The sequence below is a fragment of the Lactuca virosa genome, chromosome 3, assembly GCF_052849685.1.
Source record: "Lactuca virosa cultivar CGN04683 chromosome 3, Lactuca_virosa_CGN04683_v6, whole genome shotgun sequence".
NCBI classification, from domain to species: Eukaryota; Viridiplantae; Streptophyta; class Magnoliopsida; order Asterales; family Asteraceae; genus Lactuca; species Lactuca virosa.
In genome coordinates this window covers 217,962,432-217,983,410 of record NC_136428.1, presented here as the reverse complement: position 1 = coordinate 217,983,410, position 20,979 = coordinate 217,962,432, and the positions used below count along the sequence as shown (strand labels likewise).

The window sequence follows — 20,979 nt, the reverse complement described above, 5'->3', positions numbered from 1 at the left end:
AAAACAGACGGAATTCTAGGATCCCTCCTCTGGGCAAATACTTTTATGCATACCTCTTCTGGTTGATCCGCGCCATACTCTATTCTAATAAGATGATACACACTAGCTAATAGTCCGCCCGGTGCTACATCATAGGCACATTGGGAGCGGAGATAATTGTAACCATATATATATATATATATATATATATATATATATATATATATATATATATATATATATATATATATATATATATATATATATATATACACACACAAACACACACACGATTTAATTACTTTTTTTTGAGGGGAGGGGGAGGGGGTATAACACTAGCAATTTATAGTTTTTTTTAAAACATCACATTCTGATTAATAGCTCATGATGGTTTCAAAAAGCAATTATTAATTCTTTTCAGGATTAATCTAATAACATGTAATATATTTATATTTATGTGAGGTTGTGGAGTGGTGAAATGTGTTTCCTTATCGGTAAAAGTCACGTCTTAACATTAAATGATACCGAAATTAATTTCAACTTAGCATTTTCACACATAATCAACAATACATTATCATTAAATATGAATAACATGACTATGCATATTTATGTGCTATGTCGAGGAGGCAAACACTAAGTTGCTTCGGGTCGCATAACATTGGCATATGATCCACACCATTCAACTTTTTCACCTCAACCACCGGATTGATTTCGATCATCCAACGTTGAAACTTTTCTTTGATTGCTTTATCTTCATCACAAATGACATATGCTTGTTTTACAGAGCCATATTTTTCTTTTGTAAATTGTTGTGCTGCGGCTAGGTCTTTTAGAAATAAAGATCCGGGCCTTATCAATATTTTTCCTAATTCAAGATCCTATAAGTAACAATATAGTTTTGTCATTAATCCAATGATAATTATTATTCTGAGAATGAAGACCATTATTACCTCATTGGAGCAATGTTGATAGAGCTTCAATGATAGAAAGTCAGGACCAAAAAACATCGATGTTTCAGACTCATTTTCATTATTGTAGGGCAAGAATTGTGTGTCTAACCAAGCTTCTGGTGGCGTGCTTTTGTTATACTGTGTATGTGTATATTCAGTAACTAAAATAAATTTTAAGATATAATGCATGAAAAACTAATAGAAATCATAACTGTAAATACAACTTAAATGATAAATGATCGAAGTATATATTTGTTAATGCGCATTTCATTCCTATGTAATGTTATTTTATTTATTTATTTATTTATTTTGAAACTGCGTAATGTTATTTAATATTTAAATTTTTTATATCAGGTGGTTTTAATCATTTAGGGATACATGAGCTCAAAGCTATATATTGTATACTAGATGTGAGACTCATGTATTACATGGGTTAATTAAAAAAAATTAAATATCAAAATGTAAACATTAAGTGTTTTTTAAAATAAATTTTAAAATAAGGAAGGAAAAAACATATTTATTGCAATTTAAGATCATATTTATTACATTTAATACTTTACTTATATAACTATATGTATTATGTGCTTTTTTAATTTTAAAAATTAAAAAAACCTAGAAATTGACATGTGGATATTATTTATTTCAAAAATACCACAAAATTACAAGTGTTAAAACTTATGAGAGATAAACATGTGGCAAAATGGATTTTCGTTTATTAGAGTAGATGTGTATATTCAGTAACTAAAATAAATTTTAAGATATAATGCATGAAAAACTAATAGAAATTATAACTGTAAATACAACTTAAACGATAAATGATCGAAGTATATATTTGTTAATGCGCATTTCATTCCTATGTAATGTTATTTTATTTATTTATTTTTTTGAAACTGCGTAATGTTATTTAATATTTAAATTTTTTATATCAGGTCGGTGGTTTTAATCATTTAGGGATACATGAGCTGAAAGCTATATATTGTATACTAGGTGTGAGATCCATGTATTACATGAGTTAATTAAAAAAAGTTAAATATCAAAATGTAAACATTAAGTGTTTTTTAAAATTAATTTTAAAATAAGGAAGGAAAAAACATATTTATTGCAATTTAAGATCATATTTATTACATTTAATACCTTACTTATATAGCTATATGTATTATGTGGCTTTTTAATTTTAAAAATTAAAAAAATCTAGAAATTGACATACGGATATTATTTATTTCAAAAATACCACAAAATTACAAGTGTCAAAACTTATGAGAGTTTGACATGTGGCAAAATGGATCTTCATTTATTAGAGTAGATATGTATTATGTGGCTTTTTAATTTTAAAAATTAAAAAAACCTAGAAATTGACATGTGGATATTATTTATTTCAAAAATACCACAAAATTACAAATGTCAAAACTTATGAGAGTTTGACATGTGGCAAAATGGATCTTCATTATTAGAGTAGATATGTATTATGTGGCTTTTTAATTTTAAAAATTAAAAAAACCTAGAAATTGACATGTGGATATTATTTATTTCAAAAATACCACAAAATTACAAGTGTCAAAACTTATGAGAGATTGACATGTGGCAAAATAGATCTTCATTTATTAGAGTAGACTAGTTTATAACCCGTGGGAACCACGGTTACAGAATTTATTAAACTTTTATAGTAAAAACTTAAAACTATCAATCAATTATTTTAAATAAATTGTTTTAAATATATTATTAATTAAGAGATTTTTTAGTTATATAAAGTTATAATCATTGATTTAAATAAATATGTGTAATTATATCATTTTATAATTTGTATTAATTTTTTCTATTGTTATTAATTTAATTTAATTAGGTTGAAAATTTTAAATTTTGAAATTTGAAATGGAGAATCAATATGTTGACAAGTGACATGTATTAATTAGGAGGATAATAGGATGACACATGGAAAAATGGGAATAAAATATGCATTAACTAGTTTATAACCCGTGGGAACCACGGTTATACAATTAAAATTGGTATATAAATCAGAAAATTAAGAAAATTAAATTGTTAATATAAACATATATTTTAAAAAAATAAGGAATTATAAAAGAAAAATTAACAAAGTTTTATTAACAATAATAATAAAACATGTTATGATAAATAATATTTTACAAACAATTTACAAATTTCTAAAAACTTCTTTATAAATAATATTACAAGTTTTATTTGTAAGTCTACCATCCTTATCTAAAATTAACAATTTTAATCATTCTCTACTTGAACTCTAGATAGGACAACATACGGTTGAGCATTTGGACCGAACCGGACCGGATCGACTCTTGGACTGGACCAGTTATGGAGAATATTGTGGACCATGAACCGGACCGGATGAGTCGTGTCAGTGTCCGTGTCTGGGTCCAGGTCCGGGTTTTCCGGTTCTTGGACCCGTTTGGGCCGGTACAACTTTAATTGCATAGAGTACAAGTCGTTAAAATAAGTTTTTGGGTTTGATAGAACTCGTTAAAACGAATATGTTGTTGGGTTTGATACGATACAACTTGTTAAAATGATTACGTTTTCGTTTCATGCATAACTAATCCACCTTTATGTATAATATTATAACTTGCAAAATTAATTGTCCAAATAAAAGCAACTAACATATAAATCAAGTTCACCAAGATCCCTTTCATATGATTTATCTGTCAAAGATACATAAAATTCAAAATTATAGTCTAAAATAATAGTTAAAAAACTGAAATTTTTCAGCTTTGATAGCTCAACTTTGAAAGACTGTAACTTATTGAATATAATACCAAAATCAACAAAATTATAGTCTAAATTCATCTACAAACTGTAAGTTAAACGTTGGAAAAAACCACGTGTCAATCCGACTTAAAACGAATGAGTTATGGTTGTTTAAAATTCTTCACAGATTACAAAATTTGAAAAATGTTGCTGAAAAACTGAAAATTTTCAGCTTTTATAGCTCAACTTTGAAAGACTGTAACTCATTGAATATAATACAAAAATCAACAAAATTATAGTCTAAATTCATCTACAAACTGTAAATTAAACGTTGGAAAAAACCCGCGTGTCAATCCGACTTAAAACGAATGAGTTATGGTTGTTTAAAAATTTTCACAGATTACAAAATTTTAAAAATGTTGCTGAAAAGCTGAAAATTTTCAGCTTTTATAGCTCAACTATGAAAGACTGTAAATTATTGAATATAATACCAAAAGCAACAAAATTATAGTCTAAATTCATCTACAAACTGTAAATTAAACGTTGGAAAAAAAATCGCGTGTCAATCCAACTTAAAACGAATGAGTTATGGTTGTTTTAAAATTTTCACAGATTACAATTTTTTTTTTAAATCGGTCCAACCGGTTCTAAACCCGGTAAAAACCGGACCGGACCGGGAAAAAATCGGACCGATTTTGATGGATTCCTAGAACCGAGAACTGGCTTGGGGGGTCCAAAAAACGGTCCGATCCGATGCACCGGTCCAAATTCTCACCTCTACGACAACATACAGAGAGAAATTCGAGGAGGAAAGACATGGATTTGTAGTACCTTGTAATATGAAATTCGAGGAGGAGAAAAAGAATGCAGAGAGAAAATGTAAAGGTATTGAAATCGTACTTTATATAACATTGGTGATATGGAAGGCTTGATATGGAAGGTATTCAATACATATTAAAATTAGCTTATCATAACCGTATTTTAGATTTTTGAATGATAAAGTATATTTATTTGGTCAATGGTGTTTGTTAATTTTGGTATATCTTTAATTTCTTTGAAATTTTGCTAATTTTCAGGAATTTCAGGGATTTGATATGCATACACATGGTAAATAAGCAGGAAAATATGTTTCTGAAAATAAGTCTCTGAACTTATGAAGTTTTTTTTTTCATACGACAAAAAAAATTGTAAATAAAAAACTTATAAATTCGTAAAAAAAAATAATATTAAAGCATGAATATTTTAATACATATGCGGGTCTAATATATCTCTCGTGACGTTGAAAAATCTCAAAATCTACTAACATTAATATTTATGGAATTTCTTGAAATGTAAACATAATAAGTGTAACAAAATTTGGTAAATCTCCCTTAATCAGGGGATAGGTGCGGTGGGTAATATTGACATATATTGTTGACATATAAGAATTTATGAGTATTTATGAGTATGAGTTGTAAAATGAAATTCAAATTGGAGAACCAAAACAATGACACGTGGCATATTATTGATTTATTAGCTTGACACATGACAAAATTAGATTAATCTTATTCATTTATTAGATAGAAAGATTAGGAAGCCTAATAGGGTGATACATGTCAAAAGGAGAATAAAACTATTCTTTTATTAGAATAGAGAAGAGATTTCTTTTTTGTAATCTTCTCTAATAAATGAAGGTTTTTTTTGCCACATGTCATCTTCTCCTTCATTTTGACACTTGTCATTTTGTGAAAGTTTTAGAATTTTTATTTTCCACTTGTCATTTTTTAGGGATTTCCATTTTCTTAAAATAAAATTCCATAAAATTGCAATGGGTTTTATAAGGAAATAAAATCATCCTATTGATCTTCTCTAATAAATGAATGTTTTTTTTGCCACATGTCATCTTCTCCTTCATTTTGACACTTGTCATTTTGTGAGAGTTTTAGAATTTTTATTTTCCACTTGTCATTTTTTAGGGATTTCCATTTTCTTAAAATAAAATTCCATAAAATTGCAATGAGTTTTATAAAGAAATAAAATCATCCTATTGATTTGATAATAAATTCTCATAAATCCTCAAAACGATTTAATTTCTTTTGCAAATGTTCCAAAAGATTACATTCTGTTATGTAAATTATTACTTTATAAAATATTTCATGTTTATATATTGATATTAAATTTTTATTTTTAATAAACCTGTATAATACACGAGTCTTACACATAGTTTCTTATATTTGGTCATATCATCTTAAAATTTTCTTCTCAGCTTCGTTATTATAAGGATAGAATTTGTTTTAGAATAATTTACAAATATTGGCTTATGATATTACAACTTAAAATATTAATGAATTACCACATTTAATACAAATTATTGAAATTTATGGTCAGGATTTAATTCCCTAATGGAAAAAAAAAATTTGTTTGTATCGACAATTTTGATTGTTTGAAATCAATCCAGCAATTAATTTGAAGTCTTGTGGATATAGTTTTTAGGCCCCACGAGTCCACCACCACTACTTTAGTAGATTTTACTATTCATGTCCTATTTGATGTTTACTATATTAGTCATGCCCGAATTATTGCTTTGTGTTGATAACTATGTATAGTTTCCTTGAAAATATGACGTACGAAGTTAACCACATGTTATATACAAAAGTTAAAATTAAATTTTTTAGAATTAACATGATAACATGTTATTTATGTTTATGTGGATCACTGATCTTACTTTTGATCGTAACAAATTATGTTTCAAAATTATACAAAAGACATTGTTTAGCTTTGTTTAGCACAAAAATAAAACCTGCAATATTTATAAACCATTAAAGTATTATTTTGTTAAAAAAACACATTATCATTATGGGTTATAACTGAGTTGGCAAATTTTGTGTTGGAAAATGACTTAAAATAAATTGATAACTTTAACCGTTATATATATGTATAATGAGTTTGTTACCATTTTTCGACTGAACAAAGTTAAATGTTTTTTTTTTTTTAAATTTAAAACTTTGTTATACTTTTAAGTTATTTTCTATAAAAAAAAATATGACGTGCAACAACGAAATGATCATACAACTTGGTATGCAACCGTATATATCAAAAGTCAAAACATCAATAAAGAAAACGTATAAATTTCAAAGACCAAAGTAATTAATATTTACACTAAAACGTTAACATTATAATGTTATATTAAAAATATTTGATTAATTGTTAAATCGACAAAATATTACGTCAATCACATGCTTGAACAATTCATTTCTAGGTTACTTGTTTCCTTATATGGCGTCGCATACGATATACTATTTTTTAAATTATGGAAATATAATCTTTTTAATTAACATTTGTTGATAAATATCAACATATATCAGTATATATTAATGACTTGATATGGAGAAAAATAAAATAAAAGGCTAATGCTAATGCTAATGCTAAATAATAATAATAAGAATAATTAAAAAAATAAACAAATAAAATTAGATTAAAATCTCAAAAAAAAAAAGATAATTTATTTATATTAAAACAATTAAAAATATTTTTTTTTACCTGGTCGAAAACATAGGAAGGCGTATGTACAGTATCCGGCATAAAAGCAGTGAGGAAGACTGCTATAGAGATTTTTTCCGGGAACTTCTCCATGGCCAGAGCCAAGTTCATACCACCAAGGCTATGTCCGACGAGCACCACCTTTTTCTCCGGCGGAATGGTGGCCATGAATTCCAGCAACGGCATACTGTAATCAGCAAGTGTAGCCACGTCTTGTATTACTTTGGTGTTTGTGCCGGAGGCTGAGAGATCATAGGCGGAGACGCGGTGGCCAGCAGCCTCAAGAAGAGGTTTGAGTTTGAACCAACACCATGCTCCATGGCATGCTCCGTGTACCAGAACAAAATGCTTCTGCTCATCTCCGGTGGTTGCCATTTTACATTCCATCCACATCCAGCTGTTTGTGTGATTATTTAAAGGAAGATCCGGAGGACAAAATTGTCCATAACAATATGTCCAACCATTACTAATATTAGAATGGTCTATCGGTAGATGGGGGCTCACTCACAAAAAAAACATAAAAAAATAAATAAAAATCAAGGTTTTACATTGTGCGTGGCATGATATGCATAATATCGAACCTCAGGAGTTATTAACTTTCTTTAAAAAATAAATCACATAATTATATCGTTATATCAAATATAAATATTATATTAATACTTATTGTGAAAAGTTAACAAAAAAATTCAATTGTTCCATGCCCAATAAAAAAATAAAATTCACGTCTTGAAAAGACATTAAAAAAATCGATGACTTCTTCCCTTATACAGATCATGATTACCTAGAATAAAAGTTTTACAAGAATTTGTGCATTAATGAAAACATTGCTGTTGTGAAAGTTGTACTGCATGCTTGTTTCCAGAAGATTGCTATCCACCTGTAAGACACATATGTAAGAATTTGTGGATTAATGAAACCCTCAAGCCCTCAGTATGAGTCTGGCATGTCAATCGGCCCTCAGCTCGTATCTGGAATGCTCTTGAGCCCTCAGTATGAGTCTGGCATGCCAACTGACCCTCAGCTCATATCTGGAATGCTCCCAGGTTTGTTGGCTACAACACAAAGCAGTACAACCTCAACCCACCATAATATGTCGCCATGTAACAGATAACAAACATATACAGATAATCATGCAGACAGAATCACATGTAGTCCCACAGATCTACCAGACTAAGCATATCGACAACTAGCATATAATCATGCAGATTCATTCTATACTCAGCATATCAATGTATAGCAGGATATCAATCCAATGGGTCGGCCTTGGTGCCTTTGACCCGCAAGTACAGTGAGGAAAACTCACCTTACATTCTGAATAGTAGCTGATGAGGTCCCGACTTCGAATCTTAGCTCTAACCGACACCTATTCATCCAAATGACCAATTCTCAAACACCATTCAAAATACCCATTGGTCAAACTTGGTCAATGTCAAAGTCAAATCGGTCAAAATCCATATGTCAACTGAGTCAACCCAGCCGAGTCGACACATTGAGCATATGCGGGGCGTACTCCTAAGGTACGTTGGGCATACTCGAGCATTGACCACCATCGGGGTGGTTGACCACGTATGCGCTGTGTACTCAGATTATGGAGGGTGTACGCCCAGTTTTCCCAAAATCTCATTAAGAGCTTAATGCCTTAAGCTCTTACGTCCCATTTCTAGATCCAAGGCTAAATCATCCTCAAGAGTCATAAAGCTTCCAACTTTATGATTTTTCATGTCCATTAAGACCTTCTAGGTCTGAAAGGACAACATAATGAGTAAAGAACAAGCCATGTACAGGATGTAATGCAGGGGCGGATTTAGTGCATTGAGGGGGCAGATGGAGGAGCCTCTTCTTATGGTCAATTTCTTGATATGTTTTTAGGGAAAATGACACATATAGCCTACGAACTTTTTAGGGTTTACCCTTTTAGTCACTAAATTTTTTTTATGGCTTTATGAGGGAACTAAGTTGTGGGTAACCTGTTCTTTTAGACCATTTACTTGTTTTAGCCGGTTTGGATAATAGATAGATCAAATTTGGGCCCCACCCATCTCTCTCTCTCTCTCTCTCTCTCTCTCTCTCAACTTTTGAGCTATGATCATCGGTTACTTTGACTAGTATTTTGTTTGATCATCATCTTATGAACCCAAATAACTCAATTTTCAGTTCGATTCATGTGCATTTTCTCCAAAAGTTTGTAATCAGATTGTACAACATGACCCTTTGAGCATTTCTCACAAACCCACTACTTATTATTGTTGTGTTTCGTCCGAAAGTGCTTTTTGATCCCGACGAGATCTCCAAGCGCGTGGCAAGGGTTATGGTGTAACAGCCGGGTTCAGGGCACACGAAAACCCTTTTCTTCACCTCCGATGAATCCCTTTTCAACAATTTCCATGGCACCTTGTGACGCCTCAAGATTCTGATCTCACTGTAGCAGCAGCGGGGTGTTTGGTTGGTGTTTGTTTGAAAAAACAGATGGACGAGGGTGGTTGGAGTGGTGTTTTGCGTCGGTAGTGGGTGGCAGCCCCTACTGATGGGTCTTCTTGCTTCGGTCAATAGAAAAGAGGGAAGGAATGGAGGCGATGGTTGGTTGTCGGAATTCCTTAGCAGCAGCTCGGTGGTGGCTGTGGGTGGTCCTTGGTGGCTGCTAGTCACGGTCCAAGGGGAAGGGTGGAGGTTGGTGTTTGGTTGTTGAAACAAGAAAGGGAAGGAGGGACTTGGTGGTGGTGACAAAAGCAACTTAAGGCACAGACTTGTTGGAGAGGTTTGACTTTCAGATCCAAATTAAAGTATATGAGAGAGAGAGAGAGAGAGAGAGAGAGAGAGAGAGAGAGAGAGAGAGAGAGAGAGAGAGAGAGAGAGAGAGAGATAGAGAGAGAGAGAGAAAGTTGTGGGCCCCTGTTATTATTTTTAATTACTAAAATGCAAAAATACGTGACCTGTCAAAAGGGGTAACCGGGTTACCCATTCGTTTCTCAAAAAGGACGTTTTAGACCCGACACCACCAACTTTGTTCCCTTAAAAGACACATAATTAACATTAGGGACTGAATGAGTCAACCCTAAAAAGTTCGTGGGTTATATGTGTCATTTTCCCTATGTTTTTATCATTGTATGTACTATTTGATGTATATTTATTGAAAAAGCACGTTACAAAAATTTACAACAGTGACATTTCTCTATAACTTTTTTGTACCAAATCTTTTAAATTTATTCAACTGATTTCAATTATGGAACTTCTTAGGTTCGTGCGGTCTTGATAAATGTTAGTCAAGCAAATGCGGCAAAGGTAGCTTTCATATGAATTCTTAATTAGGCATGGGATTTATAATTTTGTTGCTTAAATGACCTTATATGAGTTACAAGGTGATACATGTTTCCAAGATGTAATAGATTTATCAAATGCCCTTGCTAATGTATGTAAACCTCATTGCGTTCATTTATTTCTATTTACACAAAAAAAAATTACTGATAATTTACAATTCTACAGTTACTTCAAGTAAGCCCAGATGAAATCTTGATAGAATCAACTATAGGGTAATTTGTAAACGGATAAAGAAGGTAAATAACAAATTCATTTATGGTCAGTTTCTTGAGCACACGGTGACTTCTCATGTTATATGCACGACCTTCTTTTTAATTCGCTTTCTAAGTTAATTAGGTTTCTCGTGTTAAGGGGTAATTTTCTAAATTGTAATTTTTTATATTCTTTACCTTCAAATGTTGCATTAATTATTGATTATATTTTTAAAGTAAAATGTAGAGAGATTATTTACATACATGATATTTTTTTTGTATAATAAAATTATTGAATGTGATTTAGTTTGAATATTAGTATATTTATGGTATGAAATGGATTGTTTTGTTATATATGTGTTTTATTTTGTATTATAAGACATTAAATTTCATTTAATTTGAAAATTAGTAAACCTATAATATATTTTTTAAAAAGAACCCTTAAAATTATGACACTCAAATTGTATGTCGTAAATAAATGTCTTAAACGCACTTCATAAATGTGTGTTGTAAATTTATGACACATAAATGTGTGTCGTCTTCCTTTATGACTGATACTTTTGATGACAGGTACTTACATGTCATCTGTACCCTTTTATGACACGCAATGTGTGTCATTAAATGCCTATGTTTTAGTAGTGTGAGTAGTGTAGATGGAAAAAAAACAAATTAGTTTTTTAATAGAAAAGTTAAATTGTATTGGTATGGGTTGGGTTGGGTTGTTAATGGGGATAGTATTTGTCATGCTTTGAGTGGCTGTTTGGATTGAGTTAGAAAATGACTTATTTATTTATTAGATTTTCAAATAGCCAATAACCTTAAAATGTGTTCAATAAATGTAAGTGTATTTGAAATTTTTTTTTTTTATTTTTTTTTATTTTTAAAACAGAACTTCCCTAATGTGGGTTTATAAATTTATGGTTAGGATTTATGTGTTGGGTTTTATTTCAAAATAAGTTTCAAAAACATAAGATCTAGCAACGGAAGACTTAGAAATTTATGTCTTGGGTTTTAACAATCATTTTTAAAACTAGTGCCAATTATTACTACATCAGGTTATGGTTCTTGAGCTGCTTCAAGTTCCATATACCTCCCACTTTCATTGTCATTAGAAGCTTGCTTTCTGCTACCTCAACTATCAGAGAAATAAGAGAAATTATTCTTGGTGGGATTGAATATAATAATCTAAGCCTTATTTAGAGTATTATACAAATATGTATGTAGTAAATTTTGGGTTTAAAATCTTTAGTCCAACATAGGCTTTAAATCCAAAAAACATTTAATAAGATAGGGATGGAACCTTTCCAATCAAAATCTTATAAAGAAAATGATTTATCTACTTATTAGTTGATATTTGTATTCAAGGTACAATTAATAGTGTTATATGTGTTATCCCAAAGAAATAAAAGGAAATTTCTACAAATTAGAAAGTAAATCATATCAAATAAGATTTAATTCATTCTTTATTATCATTAAGGCCTTAGATAGTTCTTAACGATTTGTATCTCAACTTTATATTTGAAAACTGAAACAAAGGTTTCAGAATTATGTTTTATCATGTAAAATATAATTAAAACTACTATAGTTTTTAATAAATTTGATTTGGTATTTTGTGCTAAATCTTAGACATTCATTAGAAAGGAAGTTATAGATAACAATGTATAGTTCGTTAATAATTTATTTTCTCTACTACTTAGTAAAATATCATTACCAATATATATATATATATATATATATATATATATATATATATATATATATATATGATTTACATATGTCAAATATGAGTTTAGATTTAAAACAAGTTTAAGTCAAAAGTATTTTGCATGTAGAACTTGTTATTTATAAAAAATTGATATTTACGATATAGTTATTATTAAGAGATCTAGTCTCATAAAAAAGAGTTTTAATCATTTCCAAATATGAAGGTGATCGTTATAAAAAACGATTTATGTAAATAGTCAATCATTTAAATTAACTGAGACATATATTTAGACATACTAAACTAAAACATACATTGTTCCAAAACAAATAATGTTCTACAATACAAGTATATTATGTTCCTAGCATAATTAATAAACTAAATTTCGAGAGTGTAGTTCCAACTTGATTGTGCTCAACTGCTTACTCTTCTATAAATATTTGCAAGCCATTTACATATATTAGATTAACATTTAAGTACCAAGTACTTGTGTGTTATATGACAAGTATGAGTTCTATCTAGTAGATACCTGAAATACTAGTATCTTCAGATTTTCTTCCAGATAAGAGGAGCAGATCCTCTTCCAGTGTCAAATTTCTCCAAAAAAGAAACAAGATCCATCTATGTGGACCTTATTGGATTTCTTGGGCTTAAAAGTGTTCAGTCCATAAAAAATGGGCCTTTTAGATCACACAAGGTGAGTCTTGTAGCCTTGCATTATTGCATTGTTTGAATTAGTTTAAAACAAAATATCATTGTATTTATTAGAATATTGCTTAACCTATTACATCATTAGATATATAACTAAATTATTCAAGACTTCCTGGAAGTCAGGAATAATTATTCCTAGTTTGATGTTAGAAGCATCTTTACCATCACAGTGATGCCTTTACCAGGTGTCATGTTTAGGTCAATTGTTCAAAGAAAATAGTTTAGGACTAGGAATTTTAAGAGTATACAATTTCATATATCTCATGAGATTGTCTCTTAAGAAATAAACCCATTCATTGAAGTTGTATCTATTAAATGTTATTGTTTCATTAAGTCATTAAAGAAAATGACAATTTCATGGTAATGAGAAAGGATTGTTTAACTACAAAATTTTTAACAAAATTCATTTAGTATTTTTAATATTTAAACTCTTTAATAATTAATACCCTTTTTAGTTTCCAAAAACATTAATTATCAAAGTCCAGGATCCAAGTTGCACAACAAATAAATGGTTAGGTATCCTTTATCCCATCCATTTGAATTCAACCTGGTAGATATAGATTTTCAATTATATTTTACTATATAATTCCTAGATTTATGGGATACCTAATAACAAATTTGATTAGACATGTTTGATCTCATCTATGCCTTGAAACTCTTTTGCTTAGGTATCCTTTATTACAAAAGATTTCCGATCAAATCATCCAATTTGAAAAACTTGTGTAATCATCCTATAACTTGGTTATAGAAATTGAGAAGACACTTTGGCGATCAAAAGATAACACTAAGTGGTTAAGTATCATTTATTCCACTAGTTCATACAAGAGATGTGCGAGTGTTCTTCAAAATTGATTGCATAGATTTGAGGTTTGTAAGGGGTCTTTTATGTTTTATATTTCTAGTTTTAAAAATATATGGTATCATGGTTATTACATGCATATAAGAAACCATGGGACCAATTTTCAAAAGAAAATCATTTTTAAAGGTTCTATATAAAAAGCTAGTTTTTATATAATTTTAATGCTATTTAATTTTAATAACCGGTATTAAGTTTGAGTGCATTTGAACCTTTTATATCTTTAATAAAACTTCATTTTATTACTTATATATTTTGGAGTTTGTATAAGTTACAAAAAATCATCATTTTAAAACTTATAATTGAGTATTTCAAAATTTGACGTTATTAACATTTTTATAAAACCGGATTTTATTTTAAAACAATAACTTGTTACATCTTATATCAACATTTTGAATTTTGAAAACCAAACTTCATGTGATGTTTATTTTTTTCCAAAAATTTAGCATGTGAAAAACTAATTTATCAACCACACATAATAATTGCATTAAATAAACAACAAAACATGCATAAAAAATATATGTGCATAAACATAACCAACTAATGACATTTGTGTGAGCCAACACAAAAATGTCAAGTCCATTCCTAAAAGGACATTTTAAGGGAGCAAAAAATATTCTTGTAATGTTGTTGTAGAAGCTCTCACTTGAGAGAACACTTATTGCTTGCAAAAGATTGGAAAAGCTTCTTGAAAGCAATATTTTAGCAATTGCCGCTAAAAGTACAACAACTCTTAAGAAACAACATTGGTGACACTTTTCAGAAACTGTCACTAACTTTCATCATGCTTCTTAATCTCTAAAATTGCTCTTTGGTCTTCAAAAAATGGCCCCAACTTCATTTCTTGTTATATATTTGTACAAATAAATTATTTCTAACAACTAATCTATTACTTACAAAAATAAACCAAGAAAACTAATCTATTTAATTTATTAAATACCATATGAATAAATAAATTATTACAACCATTTTTTATAATAAAAACAACAAACATAACAACACAACAAACACAATGGTCATTGGCTAGTTTATGCACATCATACATATCAACATACACATTCAACAAGTTTGTCTTTCTAAGACAACTTTAAATGACAAAAGATGCATGAAACTTTTGTCACATAAAAAAAATACAATTATAAGTCATAGAAATATGTATGAACTTATCTTTATACAAAACCAAGTTATCCATATTCTCTAAAAACTAAGATATCCAAACATCAAAAAATCTAACCAAACTTGCAAGGTGGCTCTGATACGAATTGTTGGGTTTTATTTCAAAATAAGTTTCAAAAACATAAAATATAGCAACAGGAGACTTAGAAATTTCGAATATCATAAAACAAGTTTATACCCACCAAGGATCATCTTGCAAGTTGTAGAAAGATTAAACACCAACCAAAAAAGAGATGAAGAAATAACAAACTTTGTAGTTCTTTGGGTCCTCGTGGGAGGCTTGGAAGTTGATGAAGAATGATGAACTTTAGAGACACCAACAATGAATCAACTTGATGTAGAATGCTAGTTCTTTTGTATAAAACTCTTAAGACTCTTAAGCTTTATGTTCTTATCAAAATTAAAACATAAAGAGAGCAGAAAGCAAGAGTGTGATCTTCAAATCTTCAACAAAACTAGAGAGAAACACACACACATACAAGTTACGGTTTTGCATGGTTAGAGGAAGAGGAATGAAAGCCTCACTTCATAAAGCCAATCTTTGGGCCATAAGTCCTTAACACTTTAAGAACCCATGCACCTTAAGCCTATGTGTTCCCCATGCTTTAAGCCATGCCCGTCTTTTTGAATAAACTAGTCAAAAGACCATTCCATCCATTTTCTTCCATAATTTCAAAATTAAGAATGCAAAAGAGGAAAAAACTTCTATATTTTAAAAACCAAGTTGATAAAATATAAACTTTAACTTTTTGGTAAATGACAAAAGAATTCATCTAGCCCAAAATGTTATGCATAACTTATTAATTCATACCATATGAATTATTTAACGTTACTTGCTAATGAAAATTATTATTTCCATGTAGTAAATTGTAACGTCCCAAAATTATGAGGTAAAAATTTCATTTTTAATTCAACCAAAACATTATGTATTATTTGAAGTCAATATTCAACACCCTTTTTCTAAATATTCAAAAGTACTTTATAAGAAAACAGTTATCAGAGTACAATCCCAAAATTAACATAATACGAAAATATGGATGGATGCGTTGCGATCAAGCCGGACCCTTCTCTTTCGAACCGAAAGTACCTAAAACCATAATCATAAAAACCGTAAGCACAAAGCTTAGTGAATTCCTAAAAAAACCACATACCATACATATCAAACACATAATGGGCCCCACCCGTCATCTGGCCCCGCCCGACATTGGACCCGTCCATCTTCGGGCCACACCCATCATCGAGCCTCGCTCGGTATATAGATATGTCAGTCATCGGTCCGTGCCCGGCATCAGGCCCCTCTCGGTATACATATAAACATATAAACATATAAACACATAAATACATAATACATTAAATAATCATAAAGATAAATAGTATACAAAATGGTCATCAGGTCCCGCCCGGCATTGGGCCTTGCCCGGTAAGCGTAAAACATATACTGATAACTAGCATATAATATACTCATCAGGCCCCGCCTGGCATCGGGCCTTGCCCGGTAAGCATACCATCACATAACACATGCAAGAGTCACGCATACATCTAGCATCCTAACATAAAACCATGGGCCGACATTGGTGCGTTCGACCCCCTAAACCCAGTGAGGAAACTCACTTCAAACTGCCGAATATCTCAGATAAAAGCTTGGTGTGCCGATCTAGAGAATCCCCGCACGCTAGCACCAATAAATAATACCAAATTAATAATTTGTCCACAACCTAAAGCTAGGATCCAAGTCCGATTGTCCAACACTCAGGGTAAAAGTCCATTTTACCTTCTCCTCATTTGGCCCAAAATCCGTGGCCCACTAATAGCATCAAAATCCCATTATGGCCCAACTTCTTAATTTGCCCAAAACCCGTCTTGGGCCTAATCGAAGGAGGCTCAAATTCCTAACAAATACCCAAAGCTCCAAATGGGCCCAAACACAAAAAAGGCCCACATATAGAAAACTAGGGCCCAAGAAGGCCCAAAAGCCCAAAAACCAAATCTCACGTCGTGACTAGCCTTGATCACGTCATGAGAGCTCACTCAATCAGATCCCAACTCATCACGACTCAACCTAGCCAACTCAGTCAAGGGTAAATCAACGGGGCAACCCTCATGTTGTGAGAAGCCTTTCTCACGTCATGAGCCCCAAGTAGATGACCAGAAATGAGACCAAACACTTCTCACTTCGTGGGACCTTGTGTCTCACGTTGTGAGAAAAGTCTGAGGCTAAAAACCCAACCTTTAAGTCCTTAATCCATTAAGCTTTAAGTCCTTCGTCTTCCGACTGATCATAACACCTCGATTCCTTGATTATCTTGTTGTTTCCACTGAAAACGGAATCACTGACCGATCCTTGCTGCCGAAACTTTTGACTTGGTAGAGAGCTTAGATAATCCTTCGAGTAAAAGAATCATCATGAAGTTAAAGAATCCATGAACACAATGAGCAACAAGATACAATTTGGGAGTTAAACATTCTAGGGTTGAACAAGTCACTGGTTCCTTAACCTCCGAACCGATACGCTACTGCCATAATTCTGAAGTCCCATAACTTGCCAAACCTAAACATAGGTAGAACCATTCCAAAGCACAATCACAAGGGCCTTTTCTACCATCCGAACTGAAAACATCTCTTTTTGACCCTAAACCCTTGAGTTGATGCCCTTGGCATACAAATTCCTTAATTCATATATTGCTGTAAAAAGATGTTGTGCATATACACTTACGATTCCCAACGCGAGTCTTAACCAAAAGCCAACTCGGTATATAACTCAAAACCTGAGATTCAAGGATTTACACTTGCCTTTCATCTGAAATATTCCGATTCACGTCATCCATTCACTAAACTAGGATATAAAAATCCCCAAACCACCGTTGAGACTACCAGTCTCACACCTGGTCCAGTCACCAGGTTTCTGAGATTCCAAGTAATAAGGCTACCGTAGCCTATGCATCACCCTTTTCCACTCAATGACCACATAATCATCCCACAAAACCAACATCCAAAACCTTGACCCAACCGGTCTCTACCAGGTCTCACCTGCACTGCCATAATCATGCGGGCCTCGCCCACAGGTCTCACCCTATCGAGAGTTACACAGGCCTAACCTCGCCCCGGACCCCAATGGTCCTCTTTCTATAAAAGAGAGAGATGCTCCCCGACAATCCTTTCTGCCTTGCCCAAGGCACGAACAGATCCTCCTTTATACCAATGATCATCCCAACGATGGTCTATCTTAATATGGCGAATACTACGATCACATCGCAGACTTAGAACATTTCTACAACTGTCTGATATCCTGGTGAATGCTACAGCTACCCGTAGTCTTACAACACTTCCATACAATCTGCCAATCGAGTGAATGCTATGGCCAACCCGCAGTCTTACGAAACTTCTATCCTGCCATGGTTACCACCCATGGTCTTACCATACCACCCAAAATCATCCTGTGTTCGGGTCATGCGTCGAACCCCAGAGCGTTAATCAGACAAGAACAGGTAGAGAGGACCTAACACCACCCTTGACCTGGATCCATCCACATACCCGCCATGCGTCACTACAGATGTGCAATGAAACCCGGATATCCTTCCCCATGCAATCCTTTAGACCAATGATTCTCCCCCACTTGGTCTGGACTGCGTCCTTCCAATCTATTATATTTGAAGGATTTCTAATCCAATTCTCAACCTTGCGATTCAAACTGTCGACATACCTAGCTCACAATTGCCAGCGTTCCATTACTATCCAATCTCGATGGTCGCACAACTCTTAAAATCTGAATGAATAGTCCTCGAAATCTCAGGAAGCCCGATAGTCTCAATCACTTCCCATGATACACTCTAAATCCTTAAGTCCTTTATGCTGGTGACAAAGACTATAACCCTTGAATTGAACTAGCGGATCTTCACTCCAACTTCCCATCCTCAGAAGGATCTCTGAATTGTAACCATCTTCACCTTCGTGAGTATGAAATCCCCTTAGCACATCCAATTACCAAACAACCCATGCGACTACCACCTTCATCTTTTTACTACCGCTCCTTCCCTAGCAACATTAGTGATTTGGACCCAAAGGTCCTTCCATAGACAGCGACCGATCCTACTTGAACAAATGTTAGCACTTCTGAACTATGACTCCGCTGATGAACTACTCCTGCTGATTCGACTATAGAGCTTCCAAACAATACCCCTGAACTGACCCCATCAAAGAACCGCAACAACAACCGAACAGCTGAAACTCTCTCAGCAAGATACGATCCTCTAAAGATTCTTGGCATGCAAGAATGGCACATGACAATTCTTGAAGATATAAATCAGGCTGTAATAGAGAACTAAACCTAGATAGTGCTGACCCATACCAATACAAGATTCCAAGGCAAGAAAATAAATACTGATAATGAGCATGAAGAAAGCAAAAGATCATTTATCCGAAACACCTTCTGATGAAACTTTGGCACCCACTGACTGACACTACAATGCTCGGCTCTTTGCTGCTAGGGCTCCTGCCCTGCCCTCATGACCGCTATCGATCCTCAAAGTAACTGGAGCAAGTGCACTCACTGCTCCACCCCTCAAATATCGGACAGTCGTCCTTCTTATGGTCCACTTAGGTGTAGTGAAAACACATAGGAGACGACCCATGGGGGAAATCCCTACTAAAATGCCCCATCTGACCACAACTGAAACATCCTCGACCTGTCTCCTGACATCCTCCCTCATGGGTCCTCCTACACTTGGCACAAAGGCCCCGACCCTGATGGCCTCTCGAATGTGAATCCTGAGTCTTGGGCCTGTTCATCTGGCCCACTGAAATCCGTGTCTGCTCTGGCTTCCTCTTCCCGAGGTACTCTAAATCAATCTCACGCTCTTGAGCTCTAGCAATCATATCCTTTAGGGTCTCGCACCCTGACAATCTTACAAACTCTTTGATGTCATCCCTCGGCATGTCATGATACCTTACATACTTCATCTCATCGTCCGCTGAATACAGCAGAACCACCAAAGCTCTCTCCCGGATCTTGGCAGTGATCTCTGCCACAGTCTCAGTCATCTGGCGAAGGTCCTGAAACTCCCTTGCCAACTGCTGCAGCTCAATAGCTGGTGAAAATTCGAACCTAAACCGGGCCACAAACTCATCCCAAGCCATTGTCTCCAGGGCTTCGCCTCCCAAAGCAAAGTCTACCTCCTCCCACCAATCTTGGGCTCTATCTTTCTGAAGACATGAGTCAAATGTGATCTTCGACCCCTCGAGGCCAGAACTCGTCCTAAAAGTGTTAGCCATATCCGCTAACCATCTCCTACTGGCAATCGGGTCCTTCTCCCCAAAGAAATCGGGAGCTCCAAAAACACGAAACTCACAGAAGGAAAGAGAGCGAGCTCTAACAATAGCCATAACTTAGTGCAGAATGCGCCCAAACGCTTATCCAAATCTCCATAATCCCTTCCTTGGCCTTACCAAAGATCACAAGAGTCTGCTCCAGAATGCCACGAGTGATCTTCGACGAGATAAACTCTTGCATCCGCTCATCAATTGGCTCAGTACATGTACCTGAGCCTGAACCAGAACCTGAACCTCCTCCTAGTATGCTCATCGCCACACTGAGACAAAACCATCATACCAATAATCAGAACATACCCAAGAATCCACATGCCACAGGTTTCCTAGATTCTCCAAGACTCTCCTCAATTCGAGTATGGATCATGTGCTTTCAGTAGTACGGGCCCAATACTACCTTCTACACCTATCCATACTTTCCTCATGAATCACCGCAGATCCTCTAAGTCACCTTCTTGTTAGAACAAAGTTCTAGCAGGATCGATAGATTCTAAGCAGAAAAACAATAAATGACGAAATGAAGAACACAAAAATGGTTTAACT

General features: G+C 33.2%; 1 protein-coding gene across 2 annotated transcripts; it reads right to left on the bottom strand.

The window, feature by feature from the left end:
* Positions 1–487: 487 nt before the first annotated feature.
* Positions 488–7,589, bottom strand: LOC145166986 (salicylic acid-binding protein 2-like). Of its 2 annotated transcripts, XM_079086055.1 has the most exons (3): positions 7,164–7,575; positions 930–1,067; positions 488–857 (listed from the first exon to the last, which is right to left on the bottom strand). In XM_079086055.1, the coding sequence occupies exons 1-3, from the start codon at positions 7,554–7,556 to the stop codon at positions 576–578; spliced, it is 813 nt and encodes a 270-aa protein (XP_078942181.1). In that variant the 5' UTR covers positions 7,557–7,575; the 3' UTR covers positions 488–575. The 2 variants fall into 2 exon arrangements, with proteins under 2 accessions (XP_078942181.1, XP_078942182.1); XM_079086056.1 differs by lacking the exon at positions 930–1,067 and having other exon boundaries at positions 7,164–7,589.
* Between the last annotated feature and the right edge of the window lie 13,390 nt (positions 7,590–20,979).

What these genes read in the sequence shown, in the direction of transcription:
- LOC145166986 (XM_079086055.1), bottom strand. Translation starts at nt 7,556, where the DNA reads ATGTGGATGGAATGTAAAATGGCAACCACCGGAGATGAGCAGAAGCAT. An exon ending in CTTCCTATGTTTTCGACCAG is followed by an intron (nt 1,068 to 7,163) that starts GTAAAAAAAAAT and finishes ACACATACACAG; the next exon opens with TATAACAAAAGCACGCCACC. An exon ending in ATCAACATTGCTCCAATGAG is followed by an intron (nt 858 to 929) that starts GTAATAATGGTC and finishes TGTTACTTATAG; the next exon opens with GATCTTGAATTAGGAAAAAT.